This window comes from Diadema antillarum, unplaced genomic scaffold (genome assembly GCF_040938485.1).
Source record: "Diadema antillarum isolate AM-2024a unplaced genomic scaffold, OU_Dant_1.0 seq00000597_RagTag, whole genome shotgun sequence".
Classification (NCBI taxonomy): Eukaryota; Metazoa; Echinodermata; class Echinoidea; order Diadematoida; family Diadematidae; genus Diadema; species Diadema antillarum.
Window position 1 is genome coordinate 1204520 of NW_027271528.1, and position 26553 is coordinate 1231072.

Genomic DNA, 26553 nt, shown 5'->3' on the forward strand with positions numbered 1-26553 from the left:
TGTTAATCTGTTCGACGTCCAAGATAATTAACTGAGCGAGTAATGCCATTTAGTTTAATATTGTTCATCCTTGTATGGTGTAACTAGAAGGGTATTTCCTTCTTTTTTTAAGAGCTGCATTCGTCCAAAATGTGGTGTTTTCTACACATTTTAGTTTGTGACTCATCGAAATAAAATCGAAGGCGGATATTTATCTTGAACAGATAAGTTGGTTGACGCCGGGCGCCGAAGAATGTATATAGTGTAAACAATACAGCTATACAATGTCGACCTTCGATCTGCAATAGAACATTGCACTCATCATGCCCGTTACATTTGTAGACCATTGTTAGTCTCACCATTAATTTGATGTCTTCAAGAGACTTTAATGCATTGTATCCCATCTTCAGCTCTCTCGGGAATGGGTTCCATAGTACAACTATACTCAACAGTGATCCTCCGACCCGTGGCAGATTGCAATTACCCATACCAATGCGTATATGCTTTCATATACAGAGCGCTCTCCCAAACACTTGCTACGAGACTGTTACGTAATTTAGCCTTTTGTGTTTGCTCGTATTAAACGTTTCCAACTACTACTGTATATACATTGACTGTAAGTCGGGTGTGAGCGTTGTATCGAAGCCACGCATTTCTAAAGCATCGCCCCTCCCCCGCCCCCACCATCCCATTTCCCATGATTACCAAGATGGCGACTTCTATCACATTGGCCAATAATATTGGCAGGTATCTATTGAAAAAAAAAACAAATATGCAGAAAGAAATTTAGATAAGTCAGAAAGAAACTTCTTTAGACAAAAATTTTGTTCTTTGCTTTTTTCGTTGGTGGTGGTAATGCATAAGTAGGCCTATTATATACTGTAATTTAGTGTTTATATCTTTCTGCCTTGCTTTGTTGTTAATGTTGAACAGCACAAAAATGATTAAATGAAAATAAAAAGAAAAGCTCATTACGACACCGGTAAGCTGAAGAACGCCGAAAACTCCAGCAAAACATTGCATTCAATGAAGCGCTTATCTTATTGGTTATATAGATCACATTATATTGGCAACATCATTATCATTATCAAGTGTGATGATCATGATCATTATTATCAACATCAACATTACCATCATCATGTTAATCTATTTTGTGCTCTGTTTGATCACTGTCAGATACAGGGCTCTTTTCCAACGTATGACGCTGTGACAAGCAAGACAGGCCTGTGAGCGCACCGCCGATTTTTTTACCGACCGATCGTTGCCATGACAAACTCAGATGATTTCCGAATATGGGGCAAGGAGATGGTGGACTACATCTCAGACTACCAGGACCAGATCGAAGAGCGCCCCGCCCTGGCCCAGGTCTCTCCAGGCTATCTCCTGGAGCAGATACCCAAAGAGGCCCCGGTCAAGCCTGATGAGTGGAAGGATGTCCTATCCGACGTGGAGCGACTCATTATGCCGGGGGTAAGGCCATCAAGTCGTTTGAAATGTTACCGGTTGCGCAATGATAAACTCTCAGGCCGGAAATCACGAAGGTGGAACAAGATTAAACCATATGCTTTGAAACCGTGGTCTATGTAAACCTGGTACAAACTTAGACCATAGTTAAAACCATGGACAAAGATTGAACTATCATCGTGAATTCGGGCCTCAGTGTATTATTTGTCCATGGTGTCCGGTGATTTTGCATACTTGTTTGCTCGCAATGCATGCAATCTTGTTCATGGCAATTTTGATTTCATGCCAATTTGCGCGCATCACACAGATCCTATGACTTGATCGTGAATGCTATCAAGTTTACACGCCTAGTTCCAACGGAACACAGATTATAAATCAAACACAGAGAAGACAGGAGAGAGATAGAAAAAAAGAGAAATTAAAAGAAAGAATCACTAGAACAGGAAGAAGTATGTGCGGAAAAGACATCGAAATAAAAGTAATTCATGCTCTGCTGATAAATGGATCGTTTTTACCCCGGTTGCCTGGATCTCACTTCAGATCTATCTGCGTCATTACGGAAGACGTTTTCGTCAATTTGTCAAATATAGACGTTCGATTATTCACGATGAATGTTGATCTCACTCTATGTCAGCATCAGCTAATTTTCTACTTTTTTTTTTCGTCTTGGGATGTTCATTTTTCTCCCTGTCAATTCTCTCCGACAGAGATTTCTCTGTCAACATAACTTCTGGCCGGCAATATCCTGTTGGGGCGGCGGGAAGATGCGGGCAGGCATCATCGGTGCTAACACCGAATACTCCGCAAACATTGACTCAGTCAGAAGAGGGTTGCATGAAACTCATAGAAAATACACAACCTAAAAACCGTGATAATCAAGTAGACCGCATAATTTCCTTCATCCCTTTCATGTCCATTTTATTAGAAACTATATTCCACTTACGTAATGTTCTGATTTTCTCGAGTTGGTTTTAATGAGAATAAAAAATAATTGAATTGAATTAAATTGAATTGAATTAAATTGAATTGAATTAGATTGAATTGAATTGAATTAAATTAAATTGAATTGAATTGATTTGATTTGAATTGAATTGAATTGAATTGAATTGAATTGAATTGAATTGAATTGAATTGGAAAAATTACATAGTTTTCAGGCTGACTGCGATCGGTCAAAGGCTCGTCTGTTTCCAAATTCTAAACCATCAAGTCATTCCTTCAGTGGTCTGGTTGGTTATCACATCGGCTGTCTGACGCCATACATTCAAAAATACGAGCTGGGAAAACGTGAAAACTGCCTAACAAGGCAGCAGGCAACGCAGTACAAAGAGACGTAGTGAGGCACTGTCGTGACCTGATAATTCTCTTCGACGTTTTTATCATTAATGTGACACGAAACATCGTGCCGGTTTTGTCCTTGAATGTTTACCCTTCTGCCTTGTTGATTTCAAATTCATGTTTGTAGCATAGTTGTTTTATGGTGACCATTGTATGGTTTGTATGTAGTGTAATATATCTAATATCATATTCTCCCGACATGCAGAATATGATATAAAGATATGATATGGATATATAATATTCATATATAGGCCTACATACATTAGTTAGGATGTAGATCTATAAAATGTCTCTCTTAATTTGCTTCATTACCCTTTGTCTTTATCAAAGCATACCCTTCTCCTCCACTTCCCCCGTTTATAGTATTTCTTATTACGTGCGTGTGTGAATGTGTGCATCTGTGTGTGTGCGAGCTCGGGCTCGCGCATACTGGTAGTTAGTTGGCTCTTAAATGCACATCATCATCGTAGGTGGAAAAGGGGAATGTCAATCGTTCACTCTATTATTGCTGATGTCAGCATCGCCGTGATCAAGATTATTTTCATCTTCATCATCGCAAGTTTTATCATGAAACTATTAAGTGATTGCATGTAACCACTAGTACTCGTCCTTCTGACGCAGAACATTGAGGCGCCACGTCTTTGAAATGCGCTCTCTTCATTGCTTCAAATTTACAATGCAATGCTGGGTAATTGTCAGAGCCCTTTAGTTTAAGAAACGTTATTTGAGACAAAACCCCGCAAAGATGGAAATAATACAAACTTTGCAACAACTATATTGTCAGGGGCGGATCTAGCTTTTTGCTAAGGGGAAGGGGGGGTTAACCCAATGCCGATATGGGTCATGACTAGCAAAAAAAAAAAGAAGCTAAACAAAGACAAAAAAAAAAACCCAAGGGGGTTAAACCTCCCATAAACCCCAAACAAAACAAAACAAAAAAGAGCTAAAGGGGGGGGGGGGGGAGGAGGAGGTAAGTAGACCCCTAAACCACCCCCGTAGATCTGCCACTGATTGACCTAAAACTCAAGTTCCTCCAATTATGATTAATGATTTAATATTATCAAAAGTGAATGACCGTCTATCTAAATTAAGATGTCAAGCAACAATAACTTAGGAGTCATTGTGGTTTTTTTTTTCTTTGTGTAATTTTTGCGGGGCTAAATGATTCAATTCCTTAACTCTTCCATAGTCCATGTTGATCTATTCATCTAGCTATTCATTTAATTCTATCACCAGTTAATGTATTTGACACTAACTCTTATCATTCCGTCTGTCATTATGATTCAGGGCCTGGCTGTAACGTCTTTGCTATGTCATTTCTGCACATATTATCATTACATCTGTATTATAGACCACTCGAAATTATTTTCCGGCCAATGGGACCGAGCTGTTATTGGGAAAGTCTACATCATGGGTTACACGAAGTCCAAACAGTTAAAAAAAAGAAAAGAATAAGCCATGATCCCTTTATCACGCAGATTCTTTCCACGTATAGGTTAACTTTCCTAACAATTGCGCTATGGTCATTTTTAATCGGATTTACGCAATTTCCACCCCTTGTGATGCACCGTACGCCATTCTTAAATTTGTTCTGCGTCATTATCATCCCCTATGAATATTACGTCATTCGTCTTTCTATAATATTCTCGGGAAGTATATAATTGAGCTTATCTGCTCTGTAGGGGGCACATCAATTAGTGGTTCTTTAACAACAGAATCCACAAACAGTTACGAAACACGCATAATGTGGGTGAAATCACAAAAATTGTACTGATTAAGTTGTAAAGCATAAACAATGGGAATAAACAGCAAAAGGAAAAAAGAAACATTAAGTGTTCAGAACTGTATGTTGGAGGGACCAACCTAGAAAGCCACTATACAGCTTAGACGTTTACGATTTTTCATTTTAATAACTGCTGCACTTTTTGAGACGAGTCAAGAATGCAGATAAAGACCGATGTGTTTCCAGACACATTAATATCACGAAAATAAAAACAAACTGCCATAAAAGCAAGGTATGTCGTTTCAAGATGATATTTCCGTTAATCTTGAAGGATATTTCGTGGGTATATAAACCAAGGTCAACATTGTCCATTATATGAATTCATTCGTCATCTGGCATAACCTTTCGTCAGAATCTGAATTAATCTAACTGTCTTTGTTCTTTGATTGGCAGGGATGACCACACAACGATTCTACAATTTTTTGGAAAGTTTCCCTATAAGCATGTAGGATATGAAAATCATGGACTCATGAAATAATACATCAATAGGTAGCGTTACAAGTATTTGAACCAAGTGAAACAGCTGTTTTCATTATATTTCCTTGCTTACTAAACATAGATAACAAATTCAATTCCGAATAAGGTTAGAGACGATTCAAGTTTCTTCTTTATTTTATTTCGTCTATTTAGTGTTTCATCTTGTTAGTTGACGTGGCATTCGTTAGGCTTGTCTCACTCACCGATAATAGAGTGCCTTGCAAGAAACAAGCCGAGACGAAATCGGAAGAAGAATTTGATACATAATTCTGGTCTTCCACGCTTAGGATCGATACATTCGGCCTCTGGCGGGCTATTAATAGACAGAAGGTGTCGTCTGCCTAATTTCGGCGGGGGCAAAATGAATCGCGTTCAGATGGCTCTGGAAAATATGCTTCGTTCACTGATTCCTTATTGCTCGTCTGATACGAAAGATGGATAGGTTAGATTAAGAGGTAAGGACACAGTCTTTCTCTTTCCATTAACATAACGTGAAAATTATTGTATTCATTTTCATTCTTGTTTACAACCTTGCACGACTTTCCTTAAATGAATAAGGGAATGATGTATGGCGGATTTGTTGACATTGTTGACTTTTTCCTTTGTTGTAGATTTTGTTTTTATACGGTTTCTTATATGATGTGTAACTATGGTTACGCCATCATCACCAGGTTTCGTGGTGGCCTATTTATATTAATTAATTATATGTAATATTCTTGACCAGTTTGAACGTGGCCTGTGTGTGAATGTGAGTCTACGATTATATGCGTGCATGGGCACCGGCACATTCATACACACTCCCCGACAGACTAACGTACACAACACAACACAACATCACACACACAAACACACAAATCATTAATTCATGCGCCACCTTCCATTTAACATTGGCGCTATTAATGATGACGGCCTCTTTTCAGAGGCCGTCACCAAACTCAACCTTCCGCTTAAGATAGTGGTCTCCTGCATTGTTCGTAATAATTTGATTGAACAATTAATGATTTTTCTGTTCATGTATTACTAAAATTTACGATTGATATATGTACTTCTTGGTCCTATGCATAATTATTTGTGGAAAAAGTTATTGTAACGCTATGGTTGTTACTTATTGAAAAATGCAGAAATGAACTGAAATCAAAAGAATTTCGAGAGGCTATGTAAAGTGTATAAACGGAAACTACCTTCTTTATAATGTGATTATTCGACAACAAAAACAATATGTTATATGCTTTTTGGCGATGAGCAAATGAGAATATTGTAGCAAAGATGATCTGTTACTGAAACGGGACGCAGAATTGCCCCTATACGTATCCGGGCAATTACCCCCAGAGGGCAATTACCCCCCGGCTAAATACTGGTTAGTGGTAAGGTTAGAGTTAAGATTAGGGTTAGGGTTGGGTTTAGTGTTAGGAGTTTGGGTTATGGTTAGGATTAGTTTCCGGATTAGGATTAGGATTAGGGACAGGGGAAGGGTCCGGGGTAATTGCCCAGGGGGTAATTGCCCTAGACCCCCCCTATACGTTGTATCATGTACGCACTCTTGTCTGAACGCGTCCAAACGTCCTGACAACATGCTAGAGTGCGGGGCTCTGGATTGTAGAGGAATTAATTTGTCTTCTGCGACACTGCTTGATGATATGGCAGAATCGTCGTAAAATGTGCCGTCGTCTGAACTGTAATTAGTGCCCAATGCCTCTGACACACAGCAAAGAGTGAAATACGTGATGCAGAATTCGGGGATGGGGTCGGTGGATCCCTCGCGATGGCACGTAAACATCTGTTACGTCCCTCATGATGAAGTATGACCATACGCTGTTGTAACATGGCGGCTTTTGCATCTATCGTTTAATCTATGACTTTCGTATCTACAATCACTGCCTCTACCCAAATCCGTTTCTGATCTATTGAAATGTTAGTCATGAAGCATTTGTGGTAAGCCTCTCAGTGACCGCAGAAATGGGGTTGAAGTTGAAGTTGAAGTTTATCATTATCCATATTCACATGTTTAGATGGCATAATGCATATAACAAAATGACACACGCCGTCATGGATTAATACACGATAGATGTACCAGAAAATTGCATGAATGCAAACAAAGTTTGATAAACCTCTATAATGCAAATGTTCTAAATAAGTATTAGTAAGTACATGGACAATGAATAGTTCTAGTTTGAAAATACATGAAAATATGAATATCTATATTTACAACTATTTACATACATTTGAGTAGAAATCTTGACATGATAATGCATGTTCTAGTATAAATAGAATATGTGGGTCTAAAACAATGTAGCTGCAATAAGCAAGGAAATATACTACTATAAATATAATAATTATATATATACATATAGTATTGTATATATTCAACAGTTGAATTGGAGAAAGTACACAATTATATTTTGGGTATTGCACAGCCAACAAATGTGATTTTAGAGATCTACCTAATGAGTATGTTGAAGTGCACTCCCGTATGGGCAACGGCAGATCATTCCATTGAGATTCACAAATCAATGAATGGAAATGTGTGATTTACACGGTATAATCAAATTAATGAGTGTAATCACAATATGTCTTTTTTGTGATTGATATGGAAATCTTTCAGGTAGTTTGGAGTGCATGTAGGGCTTCTTAACAGGCTTGTTTGAAATGAGATACGATTTTACACTTTGTGTCTCTTTGTAGATGGACAGCAGTGCTTCGAATATGAAAAATGGTTTATTGTGTTTAATCACTCAATCACAGCAATCAGATTTTTTTTAGTGGATACTTATGGTATTACTGTATCCATATTCTAATCACTACATATATTTTCGAATTATAGGGATTTGTCATAGGCAAGACAGCTTACCCTTCACAGATTAAAGCCATTAGGAATAATTGATTTAATGGTTTTGTGTGATAACGTGGTTTTGCGCTTGAGTTCTGATCAGGTGTGTGTTTTTAATGATTGTGATGTGTTTTTCAACATGATTGATTACAAATGTGGCACTTTATATCATGCGTTAAAGTTAACGCTCTTGGCAAGTATCCGGGCAATTACCCCCAGAGGGCAATTTTACCCCCGGCTAAATACTGGTTAGTGGTAAGGTCAGAGTAAAGATTAGGGTTAGGGTTGGGTTGTAGGGTTCGGGGTTTGGGTTAGGGTTAGGATTAGGTTCAGGATTAGGATTAGGGCCAGGGGAAGGGTCCGGGGTAATTGCCCAGGGGGCCGTTTTCTTCTTCTTCTTCTTTTTTTTTACAGAAATCTATCGGGGTTTTTTTTGGGGGGGGGGGTGGGAGAGGGGGAGATAATCTTTCACCTAAACAAATGACTGAGTAAGTTGAAAATGGACTGTAAAGTGGCAGCTTTATTCGGAAGATTTATTCGGAAGAGAGAACTATGCACATGTAGCTCTCAAGGAGGGTTATGTTGAGAAAGACCTTGGAGTTTTAGCAGATTCAAAATTGTGCTTTAAAGATCAAGTTTTCCAAGCAACCTTGAAGGCTAGTAGAGTTCTAACGAGAGAGAGAGAGAAAGAAAGAAAGTGTATGTGTATAAATGTGTGCGTGTATGTGTGTTTGAAATGCTGAGGAGGTAATAAAGAAAACTTAGATGCCAGATATACCTGCACCTCATTAAATCAGCATTTAGGCATGTTAGGCCTAAAGTCACTTGAGGGAAATACTAAAGTAGAGTAAATGAGTTGGTGTTATTCACATGCATTTATTTTGCTAAGTGGCCTGTACCTGACAACTGTGTTGCACCTCAAACAGACAAGCAAACTTCAGATGTCTAAACTTTAAATGTATAGATGTGAATGCCGAGACCTATCGTGCGACTGCTTGGTGAGGTTCAGAGCAGACCGCTGCTGAAAAGTTAGAAATCATTAGACTGTGTCCCCGAACAATCCTGTCATTCATTATCCGTGCTAAGATTGTACACCAATCGTCGCCACTAAAAAGAAGCTGAAAACACGTTGTGGGTGGGGGAGCACATACGCGTCATGAAATTAATCAGTACGAGATTACTGACAAAAGACGAAACATTCCAATGTATTTCAAAGGGCTCTTAAAGGAGGGCATGTTAGTGGTCATGGAAATATTTTGAGTTCAAACGTGTCCGCGAAATCCTTCAAATATTCCAAGGAAAGGCGGGCCAGCACCAACTATGAGCACAGAAAGACGTCAACACGGACGAATGATCTCAGATGACCGCCGTCTTAACGTTCTACACGTCGCATTTTCGGCGATGACTCTTTTTTTTTTTTTTTTTGTCGGGACGCAGTGGGCACTGCGGATTGCAGTACATGCATTAGATAGAAATTTCTCAGACATTGTCGTGTTCATAATCGCCATTCGGATCGAGAGTATTACATCTACATGAGAAGTGAGGGCACCCAGTGGTGGAAAGAAATAAACAACAGGTATTTTAGTGTTATTGTAAGAATATAGTAATGTCACGATAGAGGAATGCAGTAAATGCCAACTGCCTTGGTTTTTATTCAAAATCCAAATTTTCGGGGGCCTCCCCCTTAGTCAGGAATGAAAGTGCTGACACGCAGAGCAAATAATTCATTATAATGTATATATATATATGATAGTAACAAGAGAAAGTGAAGTGTTGCTATATCAGAGTTTTGTAAAATGACCTCTGCCATGTTCTTACTGAGCAAAGCCCAAATAGCACCAAAGAATGATACATTGATCGTGATTATGGATGGGTACCTTCTACCCCTTTGCATGTTATGATATTCATATCGAGAGCCACGGTGGTAGTGGCAATGTAGGTGAAATGAGGTACAGGGTCCCAGTGAGACTGCCAAGTACCGAAATGCACGGTTGACTGATGACAAGGAATTAAGAGCTTTTCAAATATCTCAACAGAATGAAGAAGAAAATAGAAAATGATATGCATGTGTTTGTCTGCCTTGGAGCGCGAGTGTTTATACCTCCCACCTACCTCCACCGTAGACATCCATTGTGATATAGAGCGAGACCTTCCCTCCCCATTGTCCCCCACGAAGCAAAACTTCTCGATTTTCTTATATACAGGTATATATATTTTTTCTACCCCACTAATGCATATTTTTAGCAGGAAACATTGAAACATGTGATTTTGTACATAGGCCTCTACTGTTTACATTTTCTGTCACGATACTTTTGTGACCTTTCAGGGGCCTCGGAACGTTTTCAATGTGTGTGGGCGGGGTGGGATGGGGCGCTCCGGAACGGGGGGGGGGGGGTTGTCAAGGTCAAGGTTTCTTTTTAAGAGTACAGTATTTTGGGATTGATAAGTCCATTGCATGACGTGTTTCTGGTTAGCTCGTGTACCTGTTTTCTTGTGTGTGTGTGTGTGTGTGTGTGTGTGTGTGTGTGTGTGTGTGCGTGTGTGTGTGTGTGTGTGTGTGTGTGTGTGTATGTGTGTGTGTGCGTGTGTGTAGCGATCCTTCGTTATTTTAATCATTTCTTGTCAATTATGATACACTGTGTATTTTAAAAGATATCTTAATCTTTTATATATTTTTGTATTTTGTAAACGGAAATTATGTCTTGAGACTTTTCACCTGTCTGCATGTTTTGATGACAATAAACCTATTCTATTCTATAAGAAGAAGAAGTGTATGAAGACATGCGTGTCTTACATTTCCGATGCTGATGGCGTTGGAATATTCAACCTTGCGATTCGCTAGAAATTTCTCGAAACACAGTGAACCCTTGCCGATTGACCCATTAAACCTTATAACTATAACCGCTGTTAGAGCCAGCCTGTTTCTAATTACTCGTAAGCTGGGTGGTCTTTCGTGATAGTTCTAATGAGACCAGGGAGGTGGTACCACCTCCCTGATGAGACGCAAAGGTCCAAAGGTCCAACTACCAAGAGATTCAAGAACACAGATGATTAGTCCAGACGTAGTGATGTATAATACGGGGCAACCAAGACTAATTGCTACTCGAAGACAAAGCTTTCCATTACCCTAAAAAGCCTCATTTTGAGAATAATCTGTGCGCATAGGGGAATTAAGTGGAAGTGAATGATATTTTACACCCTGTGGGAGATATTCGCTTCCAATCAGAAATTGTCTTCTTTATGTTTGCCCACGTATCTACTTTAACGGTATATTTGTAATATGTAGCAAAATTTAGTTTTTATTCTCGCTAATTGACCAGTCCCAATGGGCGTATTTATTCATCTTCCGATTTTCATTTGTGTGTGTGTGTGTGTGTGTGTGTGTGTGTGTGTGTTAGTATAGTTCTCTCGTTTTTGTTAGATTTTTGTTTTGTTTTTGTTGTGTTTTTAAATACTTTGCTGAAGTGTAAGAGGATGTTTTGAGGTGTGTGTCGGTGGGTACGTGTCTTAGTACAGATATGTGAAGTGATAATGAGGGAGAAATGGAAGAGGTAACTTTTCATGGAAGTAAAAAAAAATCAAGGGAGGTAAAAAAAAAAGACTCGTAAATTGCTATCATTAAAGAGGAAAACCTAGCCAACAGTGTAGTGACGTATGAAGTAGGTACGAGTGGGATCGTATTACTATTAACACCCATCCTACAGTGTTTACTTTTAACTGTTTAATGGCGATACATGCTTCTATCGCTGTGGTAATTAATCTGCGCTGTAATAAAGCCTGCGTGAATATTGTGGTTTTTCAGGAGGGGGGAAATGTCATTATCGACCCTGGCGTCATCTTGCAATTACAGTACAGCTCTGATACATCCACATCGGTACACACCAAACTTGGTTGATTCTTAGTGGGCTATGCCATGCCAATTACGTTTTTCCATGATTTGCACACTCAGTGCACTCACATGTTATTGGTAAAACAAATATATTTTACACTATTGTCCCTAGCTTATACGCACATTCACACACATTCACACACACACACACACACACACACACACACACACACACACACACACACACTTGGCCACCCGTATGCGCACATAGATGTTTATATCTACTTTAGATCGTCAGTTACGTTATTACGTTCTGCTGCCGGACAAACTAGTAAAGGTACAACAGTGCAATGATACATGTATAGATCATTTCTAATTTTCAAACAGCACATTATCAGTTTATACGTACTTCATAATAACGTTCTAAAAATGTTTTGGATTTTCCTGTCTATTCATTCTTTATAGTAATTTCTGCTGTGAGTTTAAACATTATCTGATAGAAAAAAGAAGGAAATCAAGATGATCGGGTGTTCAACTATAAAGTGGTTCATTTTGTGCTCACTGATCAGTAGAGATAGAGAAGAAATGTATAAGATGGGACAATAAATGAGGCAACTGCGTCAGGGATTGCCCCAAAACTTTCATCGTCATCACAACTTCTCAGGTACAATCTATGAAATCCTCCACTGTGGATGACGCACTAGAGCTAACTTAAATTTAACCTCGTCGAACTGCAGTTCAGGACCAGTTTGAAATTAGCCTGAAAAGAAACAGTGAAGCATAATTCAACAGTGAACATTTTGTCAACATTGGATGAAATTCGACAAGTGACGAAAATCTGAAATTTCTCTAATTTTCAGAAAGCGGATTTTGAACGGTCAATATGAATTTGCAAATGAGTGAGTTGACCAAGTCATCGCCTTTCTACTTGCCACATAGTTTGTACACAAAGTCTTGAAATTTCCAGGGGTTTTTGTTTTGTTTTTGTTAAACGAAATTATGCCCCATTCTCAAATCTGAAATTATTATTACCCCAGCGTTGCCACGTACCCTTTTGATAGACCTGTGTCGATGGACTTGCCCCCACACGAATGTGCAATAATATTGAGATGATTTTTGACAGGCATGGGTTTAACACAAGAGCAGCTGATTCTTTGAATGTGGTACCACCTAAACCGAATGTAGAGTGTTTTAAAAGCTGTTTTAGATATGCAGGAGGAAAGGTATGGAACTCACTACCAAATGTTTTAAAGAAATCAAAGTCATTGTCAGCTTTTAAGTTGTTATATAAGAAAATGTATTTTCACTGATTTTATCAAACGCCCTGTTTTTACATAATATGTACCATATTATTTTTTGTCACACTGTGTTACCCACACTTGCCTGGTGCAAATTATGTGTGCATGAATCCATGAATGTGTGTTATGGGTATACATGCATTCGACTGATTAGGTTAAACGGGCATGACTGCCAGATTGCATGTAATCTATTTATTAGTGTAGATTTTTACATAGAATTTCTATCTGCTTTTTATGATCGTGGGCTTGTTGATTCAAGTCCTTTCTGGCAGAGTTTTTACATTCCTTTTGTACACCAAATGGTATGATTGTGTATATAATCTTGCATCATTTTATTCACTGTTTTAATATATTCTTTTGCATCATATTGTTTCATTATATTATACTTAGACTGGTTACTACTGATTTCAATTTAACGTATTGCTCCTTTCAGCTCTGATTGCTTGTTTAATTGTAGTGGTTTTTATGCTTATATTTATGTAACATGATTTTTGTATTCATATAGTTGGATTGTACAGGACCTTGATGTAAAACAGCATTCACTTGCTGATCTTGTTATCCTGTCAAAATATGTTGAAATAAAATAAAAAAAAAAAATCCTTATGTATCAGACTGACCATTATCTTTGAATTATTTAGCCAGGAATGGCATTAAATTTTGCACTTTTACAGCACAAACATTGAACTTTCGTCAATTTTCTTTTTTACATAATGAAATATTGTGAGATGATTGCACCATCAGGCCACTCATTTGCATATTCATAATTCACCATTTTTTTTTAATATAACTTCCCTTATTTTCATCCGATTTTGATCAAATTGTTACTGTTGCAATTATAGAATTCTACTCTTTCTTTTCAGACTCAGTAGTAACTGGCTCGGAATTGCCCCCTTTGAACATTTCCGGACGGGTTGCATTGACCACTAACACACTGCATCTATACCAGTGGGTAATATTAGACTTTATATTAATCCTCTTCACAACAGGTGTCGCACTGGAATCATCCAAACTTCCACGCCTACTTCCCAACCGCCAACTCCTTCGCGGCCATCCTGGGTGATATGGTATCCGACGCCATTGGCTGTATCGGTTTTTCATGGGTGTGTATCACAGTGTATAATAATGATGATGATGATAATAATAATACCAATAATGATAATAGTAATAATAATGATAATAATAATGCGGTCTTATCTAACAGGGTAGCCTCTTCAGTGTCGCCACTGCTCTACCAGAAGAGGGTTCTGCCAGTATTATTACCCCAGCGTTGCCACGTACCCTTTTGATAGACCTGTGTCGAGAGGGACATTGTGTTTACAAGGCCGTAAGCACTCGGCGGGAATCGAACTCGGGTCCTCCGATTGGGAGTCGGGAGTCTTATCCACTATGCCACAGCGCCCCCACATATAAGACGAATCAATATTAAATTAAAATAGCAAGTCAAGTTTGGACGGCCATGAATCATAATGTAATCATTGATCGATAAATCTTGGTTGTAGTTCAACATCTTTTATCACATCAACAAACAATATATCATGGAAAGCCTAGGTTGCTTCGTGAATAAAGCAGGAGACACAAGGCACAGATGAAAAAGAAAGAAAAGAAAAGCATAACAGACAGAGATTCATGACACATGTTTCATAAAAAGATCTTACAGAATAGCATCTGAATATACCTTTACACAGTACAACATGTACCCAACAATTACAAATATATAACAATTCAGGGGCGGATCCAGGAATTCCGTAAAGAGGGGGCGTGTTTACAAAATTAAAGGGGGCGCACGCACCCCTTCCCCCATTTTTTTCTTTTTATTTCTTTTGTTTCAACAAAAAATAAGGGGGGGGGGGCGTGCGCCGGTTGCGGTCCTCCCTGGATCCGCCCCTGCAATTATATATATATATATATATATATATATATATATATATATATATATGTTATACAGAATAGCATCTGAATATGCCTTTACACAGTAATAAATGCACTCAACAATTACAAATATAACCAAATAAAAATTGTAAGTATTCACAAATAAATGTAAATATATTTCATATTTGATTCTAAAACGCTACATTTCTGTCTCAATCACACAATTTTGTCTCATTCTTCTGTTTTCTTCCCTCTCCCTCTCCTTCCTTTATTAGCTCACTCTTTTTTCTCTTTCCATTTAATCTTCATCAGCCTCCTTCTAACTTGTTACCTGCCCCCTGCTGCACAACACACGATCTCCCCCCTCTTATCTCTCTTTCTCCCTATACCCTCCTTATTTTTAAACTCTTCAGGTCCCTCCTTTCTTTTGCCCTTCCCCTGACTCTATAACTTTCCTTTAATCCATTTAACACCTTATTCATTGCTTTTCCATAAACTGCATTTCAAGTTTCTCATTAAAACCAACAGCCCATTAACAATACCAAACCCTAACATCATACATATACTAACATCGCGTCTAGCATCGTCTGACATCGTGTACGCATAATAAACCGGACCCCAAATTGTATCTATTAAGGAAGCTCTAGATTTTGTATATGTACATGTTATCTATATTGTTTTGAAATCATGCTATAACAATCTTAGATCGCGAGTCCCGCCTGCACGGAGTTGGAGATGGTCATGATGAACTGGTTGGCACGAATGCTGCATCTTCCCGAGGAATATCTCTTCGGAAAGGACAGCCGAGGCGGAGGAGTCATACAGGTCAGTAGGCTACCTATCAAATCCAATGGGGCTTTGCCCAAGAGAGGAAACGTTCTACATTTTAATCACATCTTTTTCACTGAGTATGTTTCATATTTTAATTAGTTTCTTTGAACCGAGAAAGAATCATATTTGAAGGAATTTCTATTTCCCTGAAATTTATATCATTGTCTTTTCACTGAGAATGTCCTTTGTATCAATCAAATTCTTTTTCTTTAAAAAAAAAAAAAAACTTAGACAAAGGCGGTTAAATGAGTATTATCTGATTAATGATAAGGGATGCTCTTATCGCCGTACTTCAATGCGACTCCGAATCAATGGAGATCCTTATTTGTTTTACAAGCAAAAAGACCTATATCATTCTATTTCCTTGCATCTTACAGAAAAGAGATGTTCACCTCTGCCCTATGGATGATGTAAAGACATAATGTTATTGATGCATCTACATGTATGCAGGATTTTTTTCTTTTGAGGGAACACTCCTGTTATGAGAGCTGGTTATTTTCGTGCGACGACCATTTAAAAAAATCGTCAGTGATGTTAACTTCATGTAAATTTGTGTGAAAATACCCGTTAGATATTGAGTGAGATGAATGGAGGACACTCCTTCTCGATTATCTTTGTTCATATTTGCACAATATTGCCCAAGTTTTTATCTGTCTGTTGGTTTCGCTTCCAAAATTCAAATCCAGCGTATAAAGTAACTTGAAAGTCGTTTCATTTTTGGCACAAGATCAAAATATATATGTAGCGATCCGCCAAAGCATTGCAATATTAGTTACCATGGAAACTTGGAAGCCATTTACAGAAGACAGTTAAGTGCTATCCGGGAGTCCCATAAAACACTCAATGCAGTATAGAGACTGCTCTATCCATTTTTCATGACAACGTGCATTCGACCCTTCATCATGTTCATAAAGGAGGAAACACCCATAACGTTTGATAACAATCTACCCTCGTCCCTTCTGCTATTGAACTGCCAAATATCGAGTAATGCTTCACGACCATGCGAATCTATTATTCGATCTTCTTTAATTTTTGTTTTTATGTAATACATTTTCATTTTCAGTGATTGATCTTATGATGTACATGTATGACATTGATGGTATAAGACGCTATAAATGTCGTCACGGTATAGCACATTTTCTCCATTGGTACTTTCAACAGCATCTGCATTATGGCAATCTTATGTTTGGTCACATGACGCTATGTAGACCAATCACCAAACAGGATTTCTGCTATAAGGGATAATAATGATACATTCTATTGACGTATACGTCACACAGGGGACTGCGAGCGAAGCGACCCTTGTGGCGCTCCTAGCCGCCAAGATGAGAGCCATTCGACAACAGCAGGCGGCCAACCCGGGCCTCGATCAGTACGACATCATGTCCAAACTCGTCGCATATACATCGGACCAGGTACATTTGGCAACGTATAATTAGGAACACTTTATGTAATGTAGGATCAATATATTGATAGTTTCAATACGCAAAGTAGTATAGGTGTAGTGGTAGTGGCTCCAATATCAGTACTGACGGTATTGGATATGTACATGAAATTGTAGTATAGAATATCATATGGTAAAAGTAATGTACATCGTATAGTAGTGGTAATGGTGGTTATGTGAGGGATAATCAGTTAAAACAGTGGTAATGTGAAGGATTACCACTCAAAAGCCAAGTAGTCATAGTTTGTAGTTTAAAAAGTAAAGTAGTAGTAGTAGTAGTAGTAGTAGTAGTAGTAATGGCAGTGGCAGTATGGAAGTGATGCTGTTGAAAGTATAGAAACGGCATTAGTAGTAGTCGTATACCCTGACGAAATCGTAGAGGATGTGCCATTAATATCAGACCCAACATATCTGTTTGTCATCATGTATAACTGACATGTTCATGACCCAAGGACAGATTCACATTAATGATCTATACCAGTAGGCCTTGCTTCAGAGATATATCAGAATAATGTCATAAAATGTGGATACGGCGCCAGGTAGAAGTGTAAAGGATGAACTGTCATAGATATATCAAGAGGTAAATATGTATATATAAAAAAGTATACAAAGGTATAGGAAACTGTTCACAAAATCACTCAATTTTTTTGTTGTTAATCTATATTCTAATACCCTTCAATTGTTTTTTCCCTTTTCTGTACAATAATCTTTAGGTTTATTTTTTTTCTTTTGAATATAATATAATAATTGTTACAAAAACAATGTTATATCATATTATTTGAGAAATGCGAGAAACTATAAATATATATGAAAATACACTACATTCATGTGTGTGTATTATAATATATAATAAAAAAGACACGCAAATATGACACCGAGAATCAAACGTTTCTTGTTCTGCTTGTTTAAATCATTAGTAGGAGCAAATGTGAAGTAGAAGTATAGTAGTAGGAAGTAGTAGTAGTGTAGTAGTAGTAGTATAAGTAGTAGTAGTAGTAGTAGTAGTAGTAGTAGTAGTAGTAGTAGTAGTAGTGGTATACAAGTAGTGGTAGAAGTAGCAAGTACTAGTAGTTGTCATAGTTGTAGTGGAAGTGAATGGTTGAAATCTTACGTGTCGGCCATTTCAAAGTGATTACTCTCACGTAACATTTTCTCTCTCTATCCGTTCTATAGAGCCATTCCTCTGTAGAGCGTGCAGCTCTGATCGCCAGCGTGCGCATCAGGTCACTGCAAACGGACGAGAAACACGCGCTGAGGGGCGAGACTCTGCGAGTAGCCATCGAGGAGGATAAGGCGAAGGGACGAATACCAGTCTTTGTAAGACACCTTACCCTACCTTGCCCTACAAACACATCGTATGCTTCCCTGGACATGCCCTTAACTCTCTCAAGGATAATACTTTCTTATTATTGGATCAGTATCTTTTATATGCATGCATCATAACCGGCGCCTTGTAGTGGCACACTGGGTTTCGTCAGAAGTCTGCAAAGAGTCACGTGTATCTCCCTCTGTTCCTGTTTTCTGCTTTGCTGGATTCAGTCGAACAAGAATCGATGTCATTTCCAAAACATTAATAACCTGCATTCATGGATAGTAAACCGCTTTGCCTGTTTTCAAATGCTGTTTGAAAAGCGTATCACTGCACTGCCTATCGCTATTTCATTACAGAGTTTTCTAATAGTAATATCAAGTGAAAAAAAAAAAACGCAGCTCGAAGATACATTACTTTCATAACAAAGTATAAAATGCACATAAGTAAGCAACTTCATAAAAGGAGTGAACATTTTCTGGGATGCGGGAGTCATGGGGAGCCTCGACTACTTTCCATGCACCTGTTTTAACCCTCTCATGGCCATGTCGGGCCCTCAGTATGCCATTGGTGTTGTATGCAAGGTGCAACGCTTAACAGTTGGCACTGACGATTAACCCTATCTTGAACCAGTGGTTTGGATGGTGTTAACAACGCAATGTGCTTTTCTGTACTAATCGGCAACCAAAGCACACAATGAGTTCCATTTCATTTAAACACGTCCTGCAAACTGATGAATGAATCGAATTTACTTTTCTGACAGTTATTTGAAATCTCGCTTAGATTACAGAGACAATTCAAAGTCAATGGAGATTTAAAAAATATTGTTTTCATGTCTCTTTGCTCAACTTGAGCTATATAAAAGTGAGGTAAAGATTGGGGTGGGCTACGTGTGGTATCTTTTAACCCCTTCCGTGCCATGAATTATTGCGCACAATTTAGTTTCACACACAAAGTCTATGGACAGGGAATTGATGACATGCTGAGGGTTAATCATCTTCATTTTAGGGAGAGAGTTGGGGACGCTGAGGTTTGGAGAGGAGGAATCTTGTCCTAAGATGAATGTGGATTGATTGTGTGACAGCAATGTGAGGTATATTCCAGCGTATGTATAGCAACTGTTTGCATTTGATTCTATATTCCTTTCCAGGTTTGCGCAACGCTTGGCACGACAACTTCGTGTGCGTTCGACAACATTTCTGAGCTTGGACTCGTATGTGAGTAGACATAGTCAGCATCCGTGAATGTATTCCATATGACTACTGAGTATACATCTCTCTATTCAATAAAATGACATTAATCTATATACGTCATTCACCAAGAAAATGTATGTCGTCAAAATCTTGCTACCACTTGCTTCCCGCACTTGATGTGGCTTGGTCGGATTTTTATGCAGAAAATGACTGTGCCAAACTGAACGACGACAACTTTTGTCATTGCCTGTGTGTACGTCAATAAGATGGTAATTGTCATTCGTATTCACTCTTGGCAAAAAGATTACAAAAGTTGTTTGTATACAGAAAGGAATAACATAAGTTGAAAAAATACTGTTGTCAAAAGGTATGTATTTATGTACATTCCTCCTCATAAATTATATGTAAAGCAGTTGTACCAAACGCATTAATTGGAAATCCGATAAGAATATTATATAGATTATATGCTATTTTTGAAACTTCTGAATTCCATATAAAGTCTGATGAAGCCACAATGTGACAGAGCTACATGAGTTACGTAATAAGTGGAACAAATTAGTTTTCGTTGAAGAAGGCGAATGTAATGAGCCACCACTAATATCGCTGACCTAGATTAAGTGGCAATAATTTTCAAACTTCGGTTCGTAACACCATGTTTTCGAACGATTTTTTCCCCCAGGCCAAGAGGAAGGAATATGGCTGCATATTGACGCGGCATATGCCGGAAGTTCTTTCATCTGTCCAGAATTCAGACATCTCCTCAATGGAGTAGAAGTAAGTAGATCCTAAAATCGACAATTTTATTTCAAGAGAAGAATTTGACAATTGCAGCGTTTACTATTCTTATGCATCTAAAATCATCGACTACGGTAAAAAAAAAATTATTGTATCTGTTTAGATAGATGTAAACTGGTGGAAGAATCAACTAAAGTCGACATGGTGAATTTATATTGTATCATTCCACGAAATACGATGAAGTGAATCTAGTGAAAAAATTAGAAATGATAATTTGACCTTTGACCTTAAAGGATGTGTATATGAACTTTGTAAATTGAAATGGCTTGGAGGTATTAGTTTGAATAACAAATGCTGCTTAATGTCTTTTCTTCTGTGAGCTGTATGTCCCCGTGTAAATAAACATGCTGTGATTTTTGCTAAATTTCGTTCATCATCATGCCCCTCCCACTTTCAACATGATTTATATCCAGTATGCAGATTCGTTCAACTTCAACCCGCACAAATTCTTGAACGTGACCTTTGACTGCTCAACCCTGTGGACTAGAGACAGGTCGGCTATAGAGGGAGCTTTTCATGTCAGCCCGGCTTACCTGAAACACAACCACGAAGACGTGGTTATTGATTACAGGGTAGGTGGAAGAATGCACGTCTCGTAAATGGTCGTGTGAATTCGATACACTTTTCTATTTTGCAGCTCACCTTGCTTTAAATGCTGATTTATGCGAATGATAACCAGTAGTCATTTTAATGTTCATGGCTATTGCATGGCAACAGAAGAATCAATGGCCAATCAATGTGATAAAAGGTACTGGGGAAATATTGTAAATAGTTCCGGATTTCCGTCTTAGAAAACCTGTCCTCATTTTTTCGTCTTCCGACACAGATAAGGCTAAAAATATAACGAAAGGAAATTCATGGTAGCTTGAAAATGATTCTAAATACAACGTACATCGAAATCGTCTACGTCATGTGAAGTTCTATGAGTGCAAGAAGAGAAGAGAAGAACAGACCATGATTTCTCCCTTTAATATTTTTTCTTCCTTTTTTTTAACTTCAGAATCAAAGCTTAGAATTACGTAGTAGAGTGGCATAACTGTAAAATTAAAGACTGAACTCTCAAGGAAAGAAGAAACGAAGGGCGTTCCTACGTAACTTGCACATACTGCTTCCACTGATGATGATTTTCTTGTTCATTGTAGATTGGTAAGGCTTTATTTCGTAAACGTCATGCTGACGTCAAGCCTACAGGCAGCGAACATATGAATAGAATTTGTACATCCTTGGTCAAAATCATACTCGGGTTTCAAGACAAATGCAAGCAAACAAAAACGAACAACTTGAGAGCTAAAAAAAGAAGCTAGTTTTCCGAGCTATTCGTATGGTCACTAATCTCTGAGGCTGAGAAACTTTTTGAATCTCGGGATTGGTCCCTAGCCCTTAATCTCTCTCTAACAAGTTACATAAATTTGCAGCAAATTTCCAGTACGTAATGTTTTTATCACGATGGCGCCGAGAGATGAACAAAGCAAAAAACAAAAAAAAACAAACAAAAAGAAGAAAAAAACCCAACTCAGAATGTAGGCAAAGGTATAACCTGCACTGTTGGAAGAACATCGCTCAATATCACAAGAAGTCTCCCCATGTTTGTTGCCCTGTTATTTCATTTTCATTCCTCCACTTGTTCATATTTCTCAAACGATGATACTAAATTGAATACAATACATTAAAACGACAAATGTAATACAACTGAATGTTATTACTGAACATAAACACAAATGACCCAAATGGTCGGTGGCATACGATGATATTGACTGAATACCATGTAACGAAATTACCATTGACGGGCATATTTACGTAAATGCAAGCTCGTTTTAAAGCAGTTTTCATTAAAATTTTGGATGTTTTGAGATCAAATAGATCTGACATACAAGCAGTCATCAAATAAAAAGATAAAACAACTAGTGAAGTCGAAGAATGAAAATTACATGAACGATTACGCAATATTGTTCACATTGTCACATTTGCAGTACAGCTTACGGATGTTATGCCCAATGCTAAATTTGAAGACCAAGTGTTGACTAAGCAGAAGATCACATTGTGTAAGTACAGAGCGTGTACGAAGGAGTGAAATGCGATATTTAGACTAAGGCGCAAAAAGCATATGAACTATATGATACACTTACATACAAATACGTGAAGGAGCGAATTTGGAATAACGCACGACAGACCGTGTGCTTCTTTCTTCGCGACGCTTTCTAAACATTATTAATTATGCTTATGAGTTTACAACTGTTGTCAAGAACTAAGTAAATCGTGTTTGTTGTTTTTTTTTTTGATTTGTGAATTCACTTTATAGTTAATCATGATATAATAATACTTTTCTCAAATTCAGCACTGGCAGATTCCACTGGGTCGTCGGTTCAGGTCGCTGAAACTCTGGTTTGTTTTCAGGCTGTTTGGAGTTGAGAAGCTTCAAGATCATGTCAGGAAGGTGAGCAACTATATTGAAAGAGGTAACACGACCATGCATTAATAGTCGTAATACATGTAAAGTGGCGGACCTAGAGGGGGCGCACCGCGCGCGGGCATCCTCTTGATTATTTGTTAAAACAAAACAAAATATAAAAAGAAGAAAATGGGGGGGGGGAGCGTGCGCCCCTTTAATTTTGTAAAGGCGCCTCTCCTTTACGGAATTCCTGGATCCGCCCCTGTACTAATGTTGTACATCGTTCATATTCCAAGAACGTAGTATCACATTAATCCAGAATGTATGACGAATGAGACTGCAAATAATGTGTGATGTTGTACACAGCACTGGTCATGCCGTTGTCTTGCTGCTATATAGAATATCACGACTAACTTTTTCTCTCTTCAAAATACTAGTATAGTTGCCTAAGGTACCATCTTTATAGCAGGTTGCACCCATCAGCAGAATAGTTACTTCTATTGAATAACAAAGACATCTTAAATCATATTTCTTAACAACGAAATACTAGTACTCTCCGAGCTGTATACCAACGGGTTTTTTTTTTATGAAATCAAGAGATTATTAAGGCCGAGGGGGGAAGATGTGTTATGAAAGATTGTTATCATTATATTCTCGCTCTGTACAAATTGATGTATATGATCGAAACTGCTGATCCATATTTTAACAAACATGTCGGGAAAAAAATAGATTAGAAGTGAAGATTACCTGTCATGTTCCAAACTTCCTTTTGCCCATCAGTTTGTGTCAAATTAGGAGTGAAATGTGGAAATGTGTAACGTTTAATAGAAAAAGGATTTAGTCAAAATGGGCGATAATACATGAATTGACAGGGTATACTGGCTACAAGGTCAATTAACCCTGTTAAGGCAGACACACCTTTGTGAGATTGGTTCATTTTTTTTTCACTCCAGCAAGTGTCCTTGGCCAAGGAATTTGAGGCCATGGTCGCTGCTGATGATCGCTTCGAAATCGTGGCCGATGTCGTTCTCGGACTCGTGTGCTTCAGGCTGAAGGTAACAAAACGTGTGTGAGAGAGAGAGAGAGAGAGAGAGAGAGAGAAAGGATTGATGGAGTTTTCGCTATCGAACTTTCATAGAATTTATTCTCAAAATTCACACAATTTGCTGTATAATTTATTGGCTTTTGCGAAAGTTCTGATTTGAACTTATAACCAGAAATACCTGTTTTATCGATAGTTTATTTCTTGTGAATGAGAAAAAAGATATAAGTTGAAAACTAAACGCAATAACTCAATTAAATTCATCGATCATCTGAATTGATTCATATCAATAGCCCCTCTCAGCACAAGCCAACAGACAAGGCAGTCTAGCTCTTTCAGTCATCTGCTACTAATCAATCGATCATCATTAATATTTATGTATGCATTACTCCGTTGCAAACTTATTATAGTAGAAAAGCAATTCAAGGCCATGTTCAAGTTGAATTACGTAAATTAGATGAACAAATACTAATAGATAACAGAAATTTGAAATTGTGAGGGTTTAGATGTTTTCACAGAATTGTAGTGATATAAACAGCAATCGGACACTCAAATCAACTTTTGTGGACAAAGCATGCATAAAATCTAAACACATTATACAGAAGCGGTCTATCATGCATTCTAATGTGAAGCTGCTATGTCATCATCCTCGTTCGTTGAGATTTGTCTTGAATTTTGAAGACATTCTCATTCCTCATCCTAATCACGAATTCTGACACTCTGTAGGCTACCCAATGTAACCAAGTCATAGATTTTCAAATACAAAAGTCTATATATAATCTGGATGACTCCTTTAATTCAGAGGAAGAATTTATCAGCCTGCAGGTCGAGTAGGGTGCCTACAGTGGAGTCACTTATAATGATTGCCAGGGCTCTCATAACGAGACGTAACTGATGCTTTTTTAACTGAAAGCGCTACCCTGTGAAAATAAAACGGAATAAATGAATAAATAAACAAGCTTACCCGACCCCGCCGATTCTTGGAGAATGATTATGATAACCCAGGGAGGTGAGAGCCACCTCCCTGGATACTAACCTGACAAATTCTCTTCATCTCTCAAAAGTCATTACCATCAACAACTCTCATACCAACAACTTCCACATTTAATTGGCTGATAATATTCTAGAGTCCTGTGGTTTGAAGAAGGATTTTCAACAGACATGTTGGGTTCACACATTGAAGTATTCCTTGTCCCTGCGTTTGATAATCTAGGGTTCAGATGACGTCAACAAGACTCTCCTGGACCGCATCAACTCCGGCGGGAAGATCCACATGGTGGGTTCTGTTCTCAAGGGACGCTACATTCTGCGTCTAGCGGTCTGCGGCACGCAAACCGAGTCGCGGCACATGGCGCAGGCTTGGGACGTCATACGGGAGGAGACCGCGAAACTTGGGGGCGAGTGCCCGAATGGGCACGCTGTCTGCGGCAAGTAAAACGAACGCAGGAGTGGGTCTTATCATTAGGTCAGATATATTTTAAAACAAGCTCAACTATATAGAACAAATTCTTGCCTGTAGGTCAGATAAATCAAGAACGCCTTACCAAGCTGTTGTATACATTTTACTCTGAGAAAGAGCCCGCGTTCATCATCTTCCGTGCGATTTTATTGCACTTAAAAATGCAACGTTGTTACATAGGAATATATATTTCTTTCATGTAGTATAAGATTTCCGTCAGCATACGAAATCTCATGTAGTGAGACACATTTCGGAATGGTTTCTTGATAATATAGTTGGTTTTTGGTTATAATCATGCGAATGGTAATTTCATTTCTGAAGCACAAGGTCTAGACTATAGTATCAATTTGTGACTCCGTTGAATTATTTATTGCTGAATGTATTCTGTTCGATTTTCCGTCCTAAAAATGTGACGAAGAGATAAACCAATGAGTCACGTGCCTGAATTCGTAGACTGATTCAGAAAGATGGAGGGTAGGTATTGGTTTATGATCCTATACAGGTAGCAGCCGTGGATTATATAGGCACGCAAGTGTAATTATACTTCACTTTCTCTACTCATTATACGGTGTTACAGTGTGGAGATTCTTTTTTGTTATTCTTTTTACGGGTGCAGGGGCAACGGTAGATATCTTAATTTATTCTGTCAGAGTGTATCTATTCTAGGTGATTTACGGACGGTATTGTAAGTATTGGTGGAGGAGGCAATTTACTCATGATTAGAAGATGATAAAATGATAGAGATCTAAACTTTACGAACCTGTAATGGATGGACTGGACACCAGCAGATTACATGGTTACCATGGTTACTGGAGGAACGTGTGAACAATGTTGATTTTGTATAGGCCCCTGATATGATACTAAATAGTTTATCTTAGTAAGAAAATCTCAATTATCATGAGCAGTGGGTTGATTTTATTTTCAATAATCTTTATTCTTCCACATTCAAACATTAAAAATAAACATTCCGCCACTTGTTTCTGACATGCATGTTTCGAGTAATGCTACATAATAAGTGATATACTATTCATGAGAAACAAAAAGTAAAACTGGATATTTGACACTTGACATTCCAAGTTACACACACACACACACACACACATATATATATATACATGTATATATATATATATATATATATATATATACATATATATAACATGTCCTATATACATGATACATGTATACATGAACTGTTTACAAATGATTACAATTCCAATACACGTTTA

At 38.0% G+C, this 26553-nt stretch overlaps 1 protein-coding gene across 1 annotated transcript; it reads left to right on the plus strand.

Annotated features, from left to right (window-relative positions):
* The first annotated feature begins 1245 nt into the window (after positions 1 to 1245).
* LOC139735790 (aromatic-L-amino-acid decarboxylase-like) lies at positions 1246 to 26301 on the plus strand. Its single transcript, XM_071646540.1, has 11 exons — positions 1246 to 1449; positions 13980 to 14093; positions 15568 to 15687; positions 16974 to 17108; positions 18311 to 18454; positions 19597 to 19663; positions 20319 to 20413; positions 20848 to 21006; positions 22770 to 22868; positions 23777 to 23878; positions 25079 to 26301. The coding sequence occupies exons 1-11, from the start codon at positions 1246 to 1248 to the stop codon at positions 25298 to 25300; spliced, it is 1461 nt and encodes a 486-aa protein (XP_071502641.1). The 3' UTR covers positions 25301 to 26301.
* The last annotated feature ends 252 nt before the right edge of the window (positions 26302 to 26553 follow it).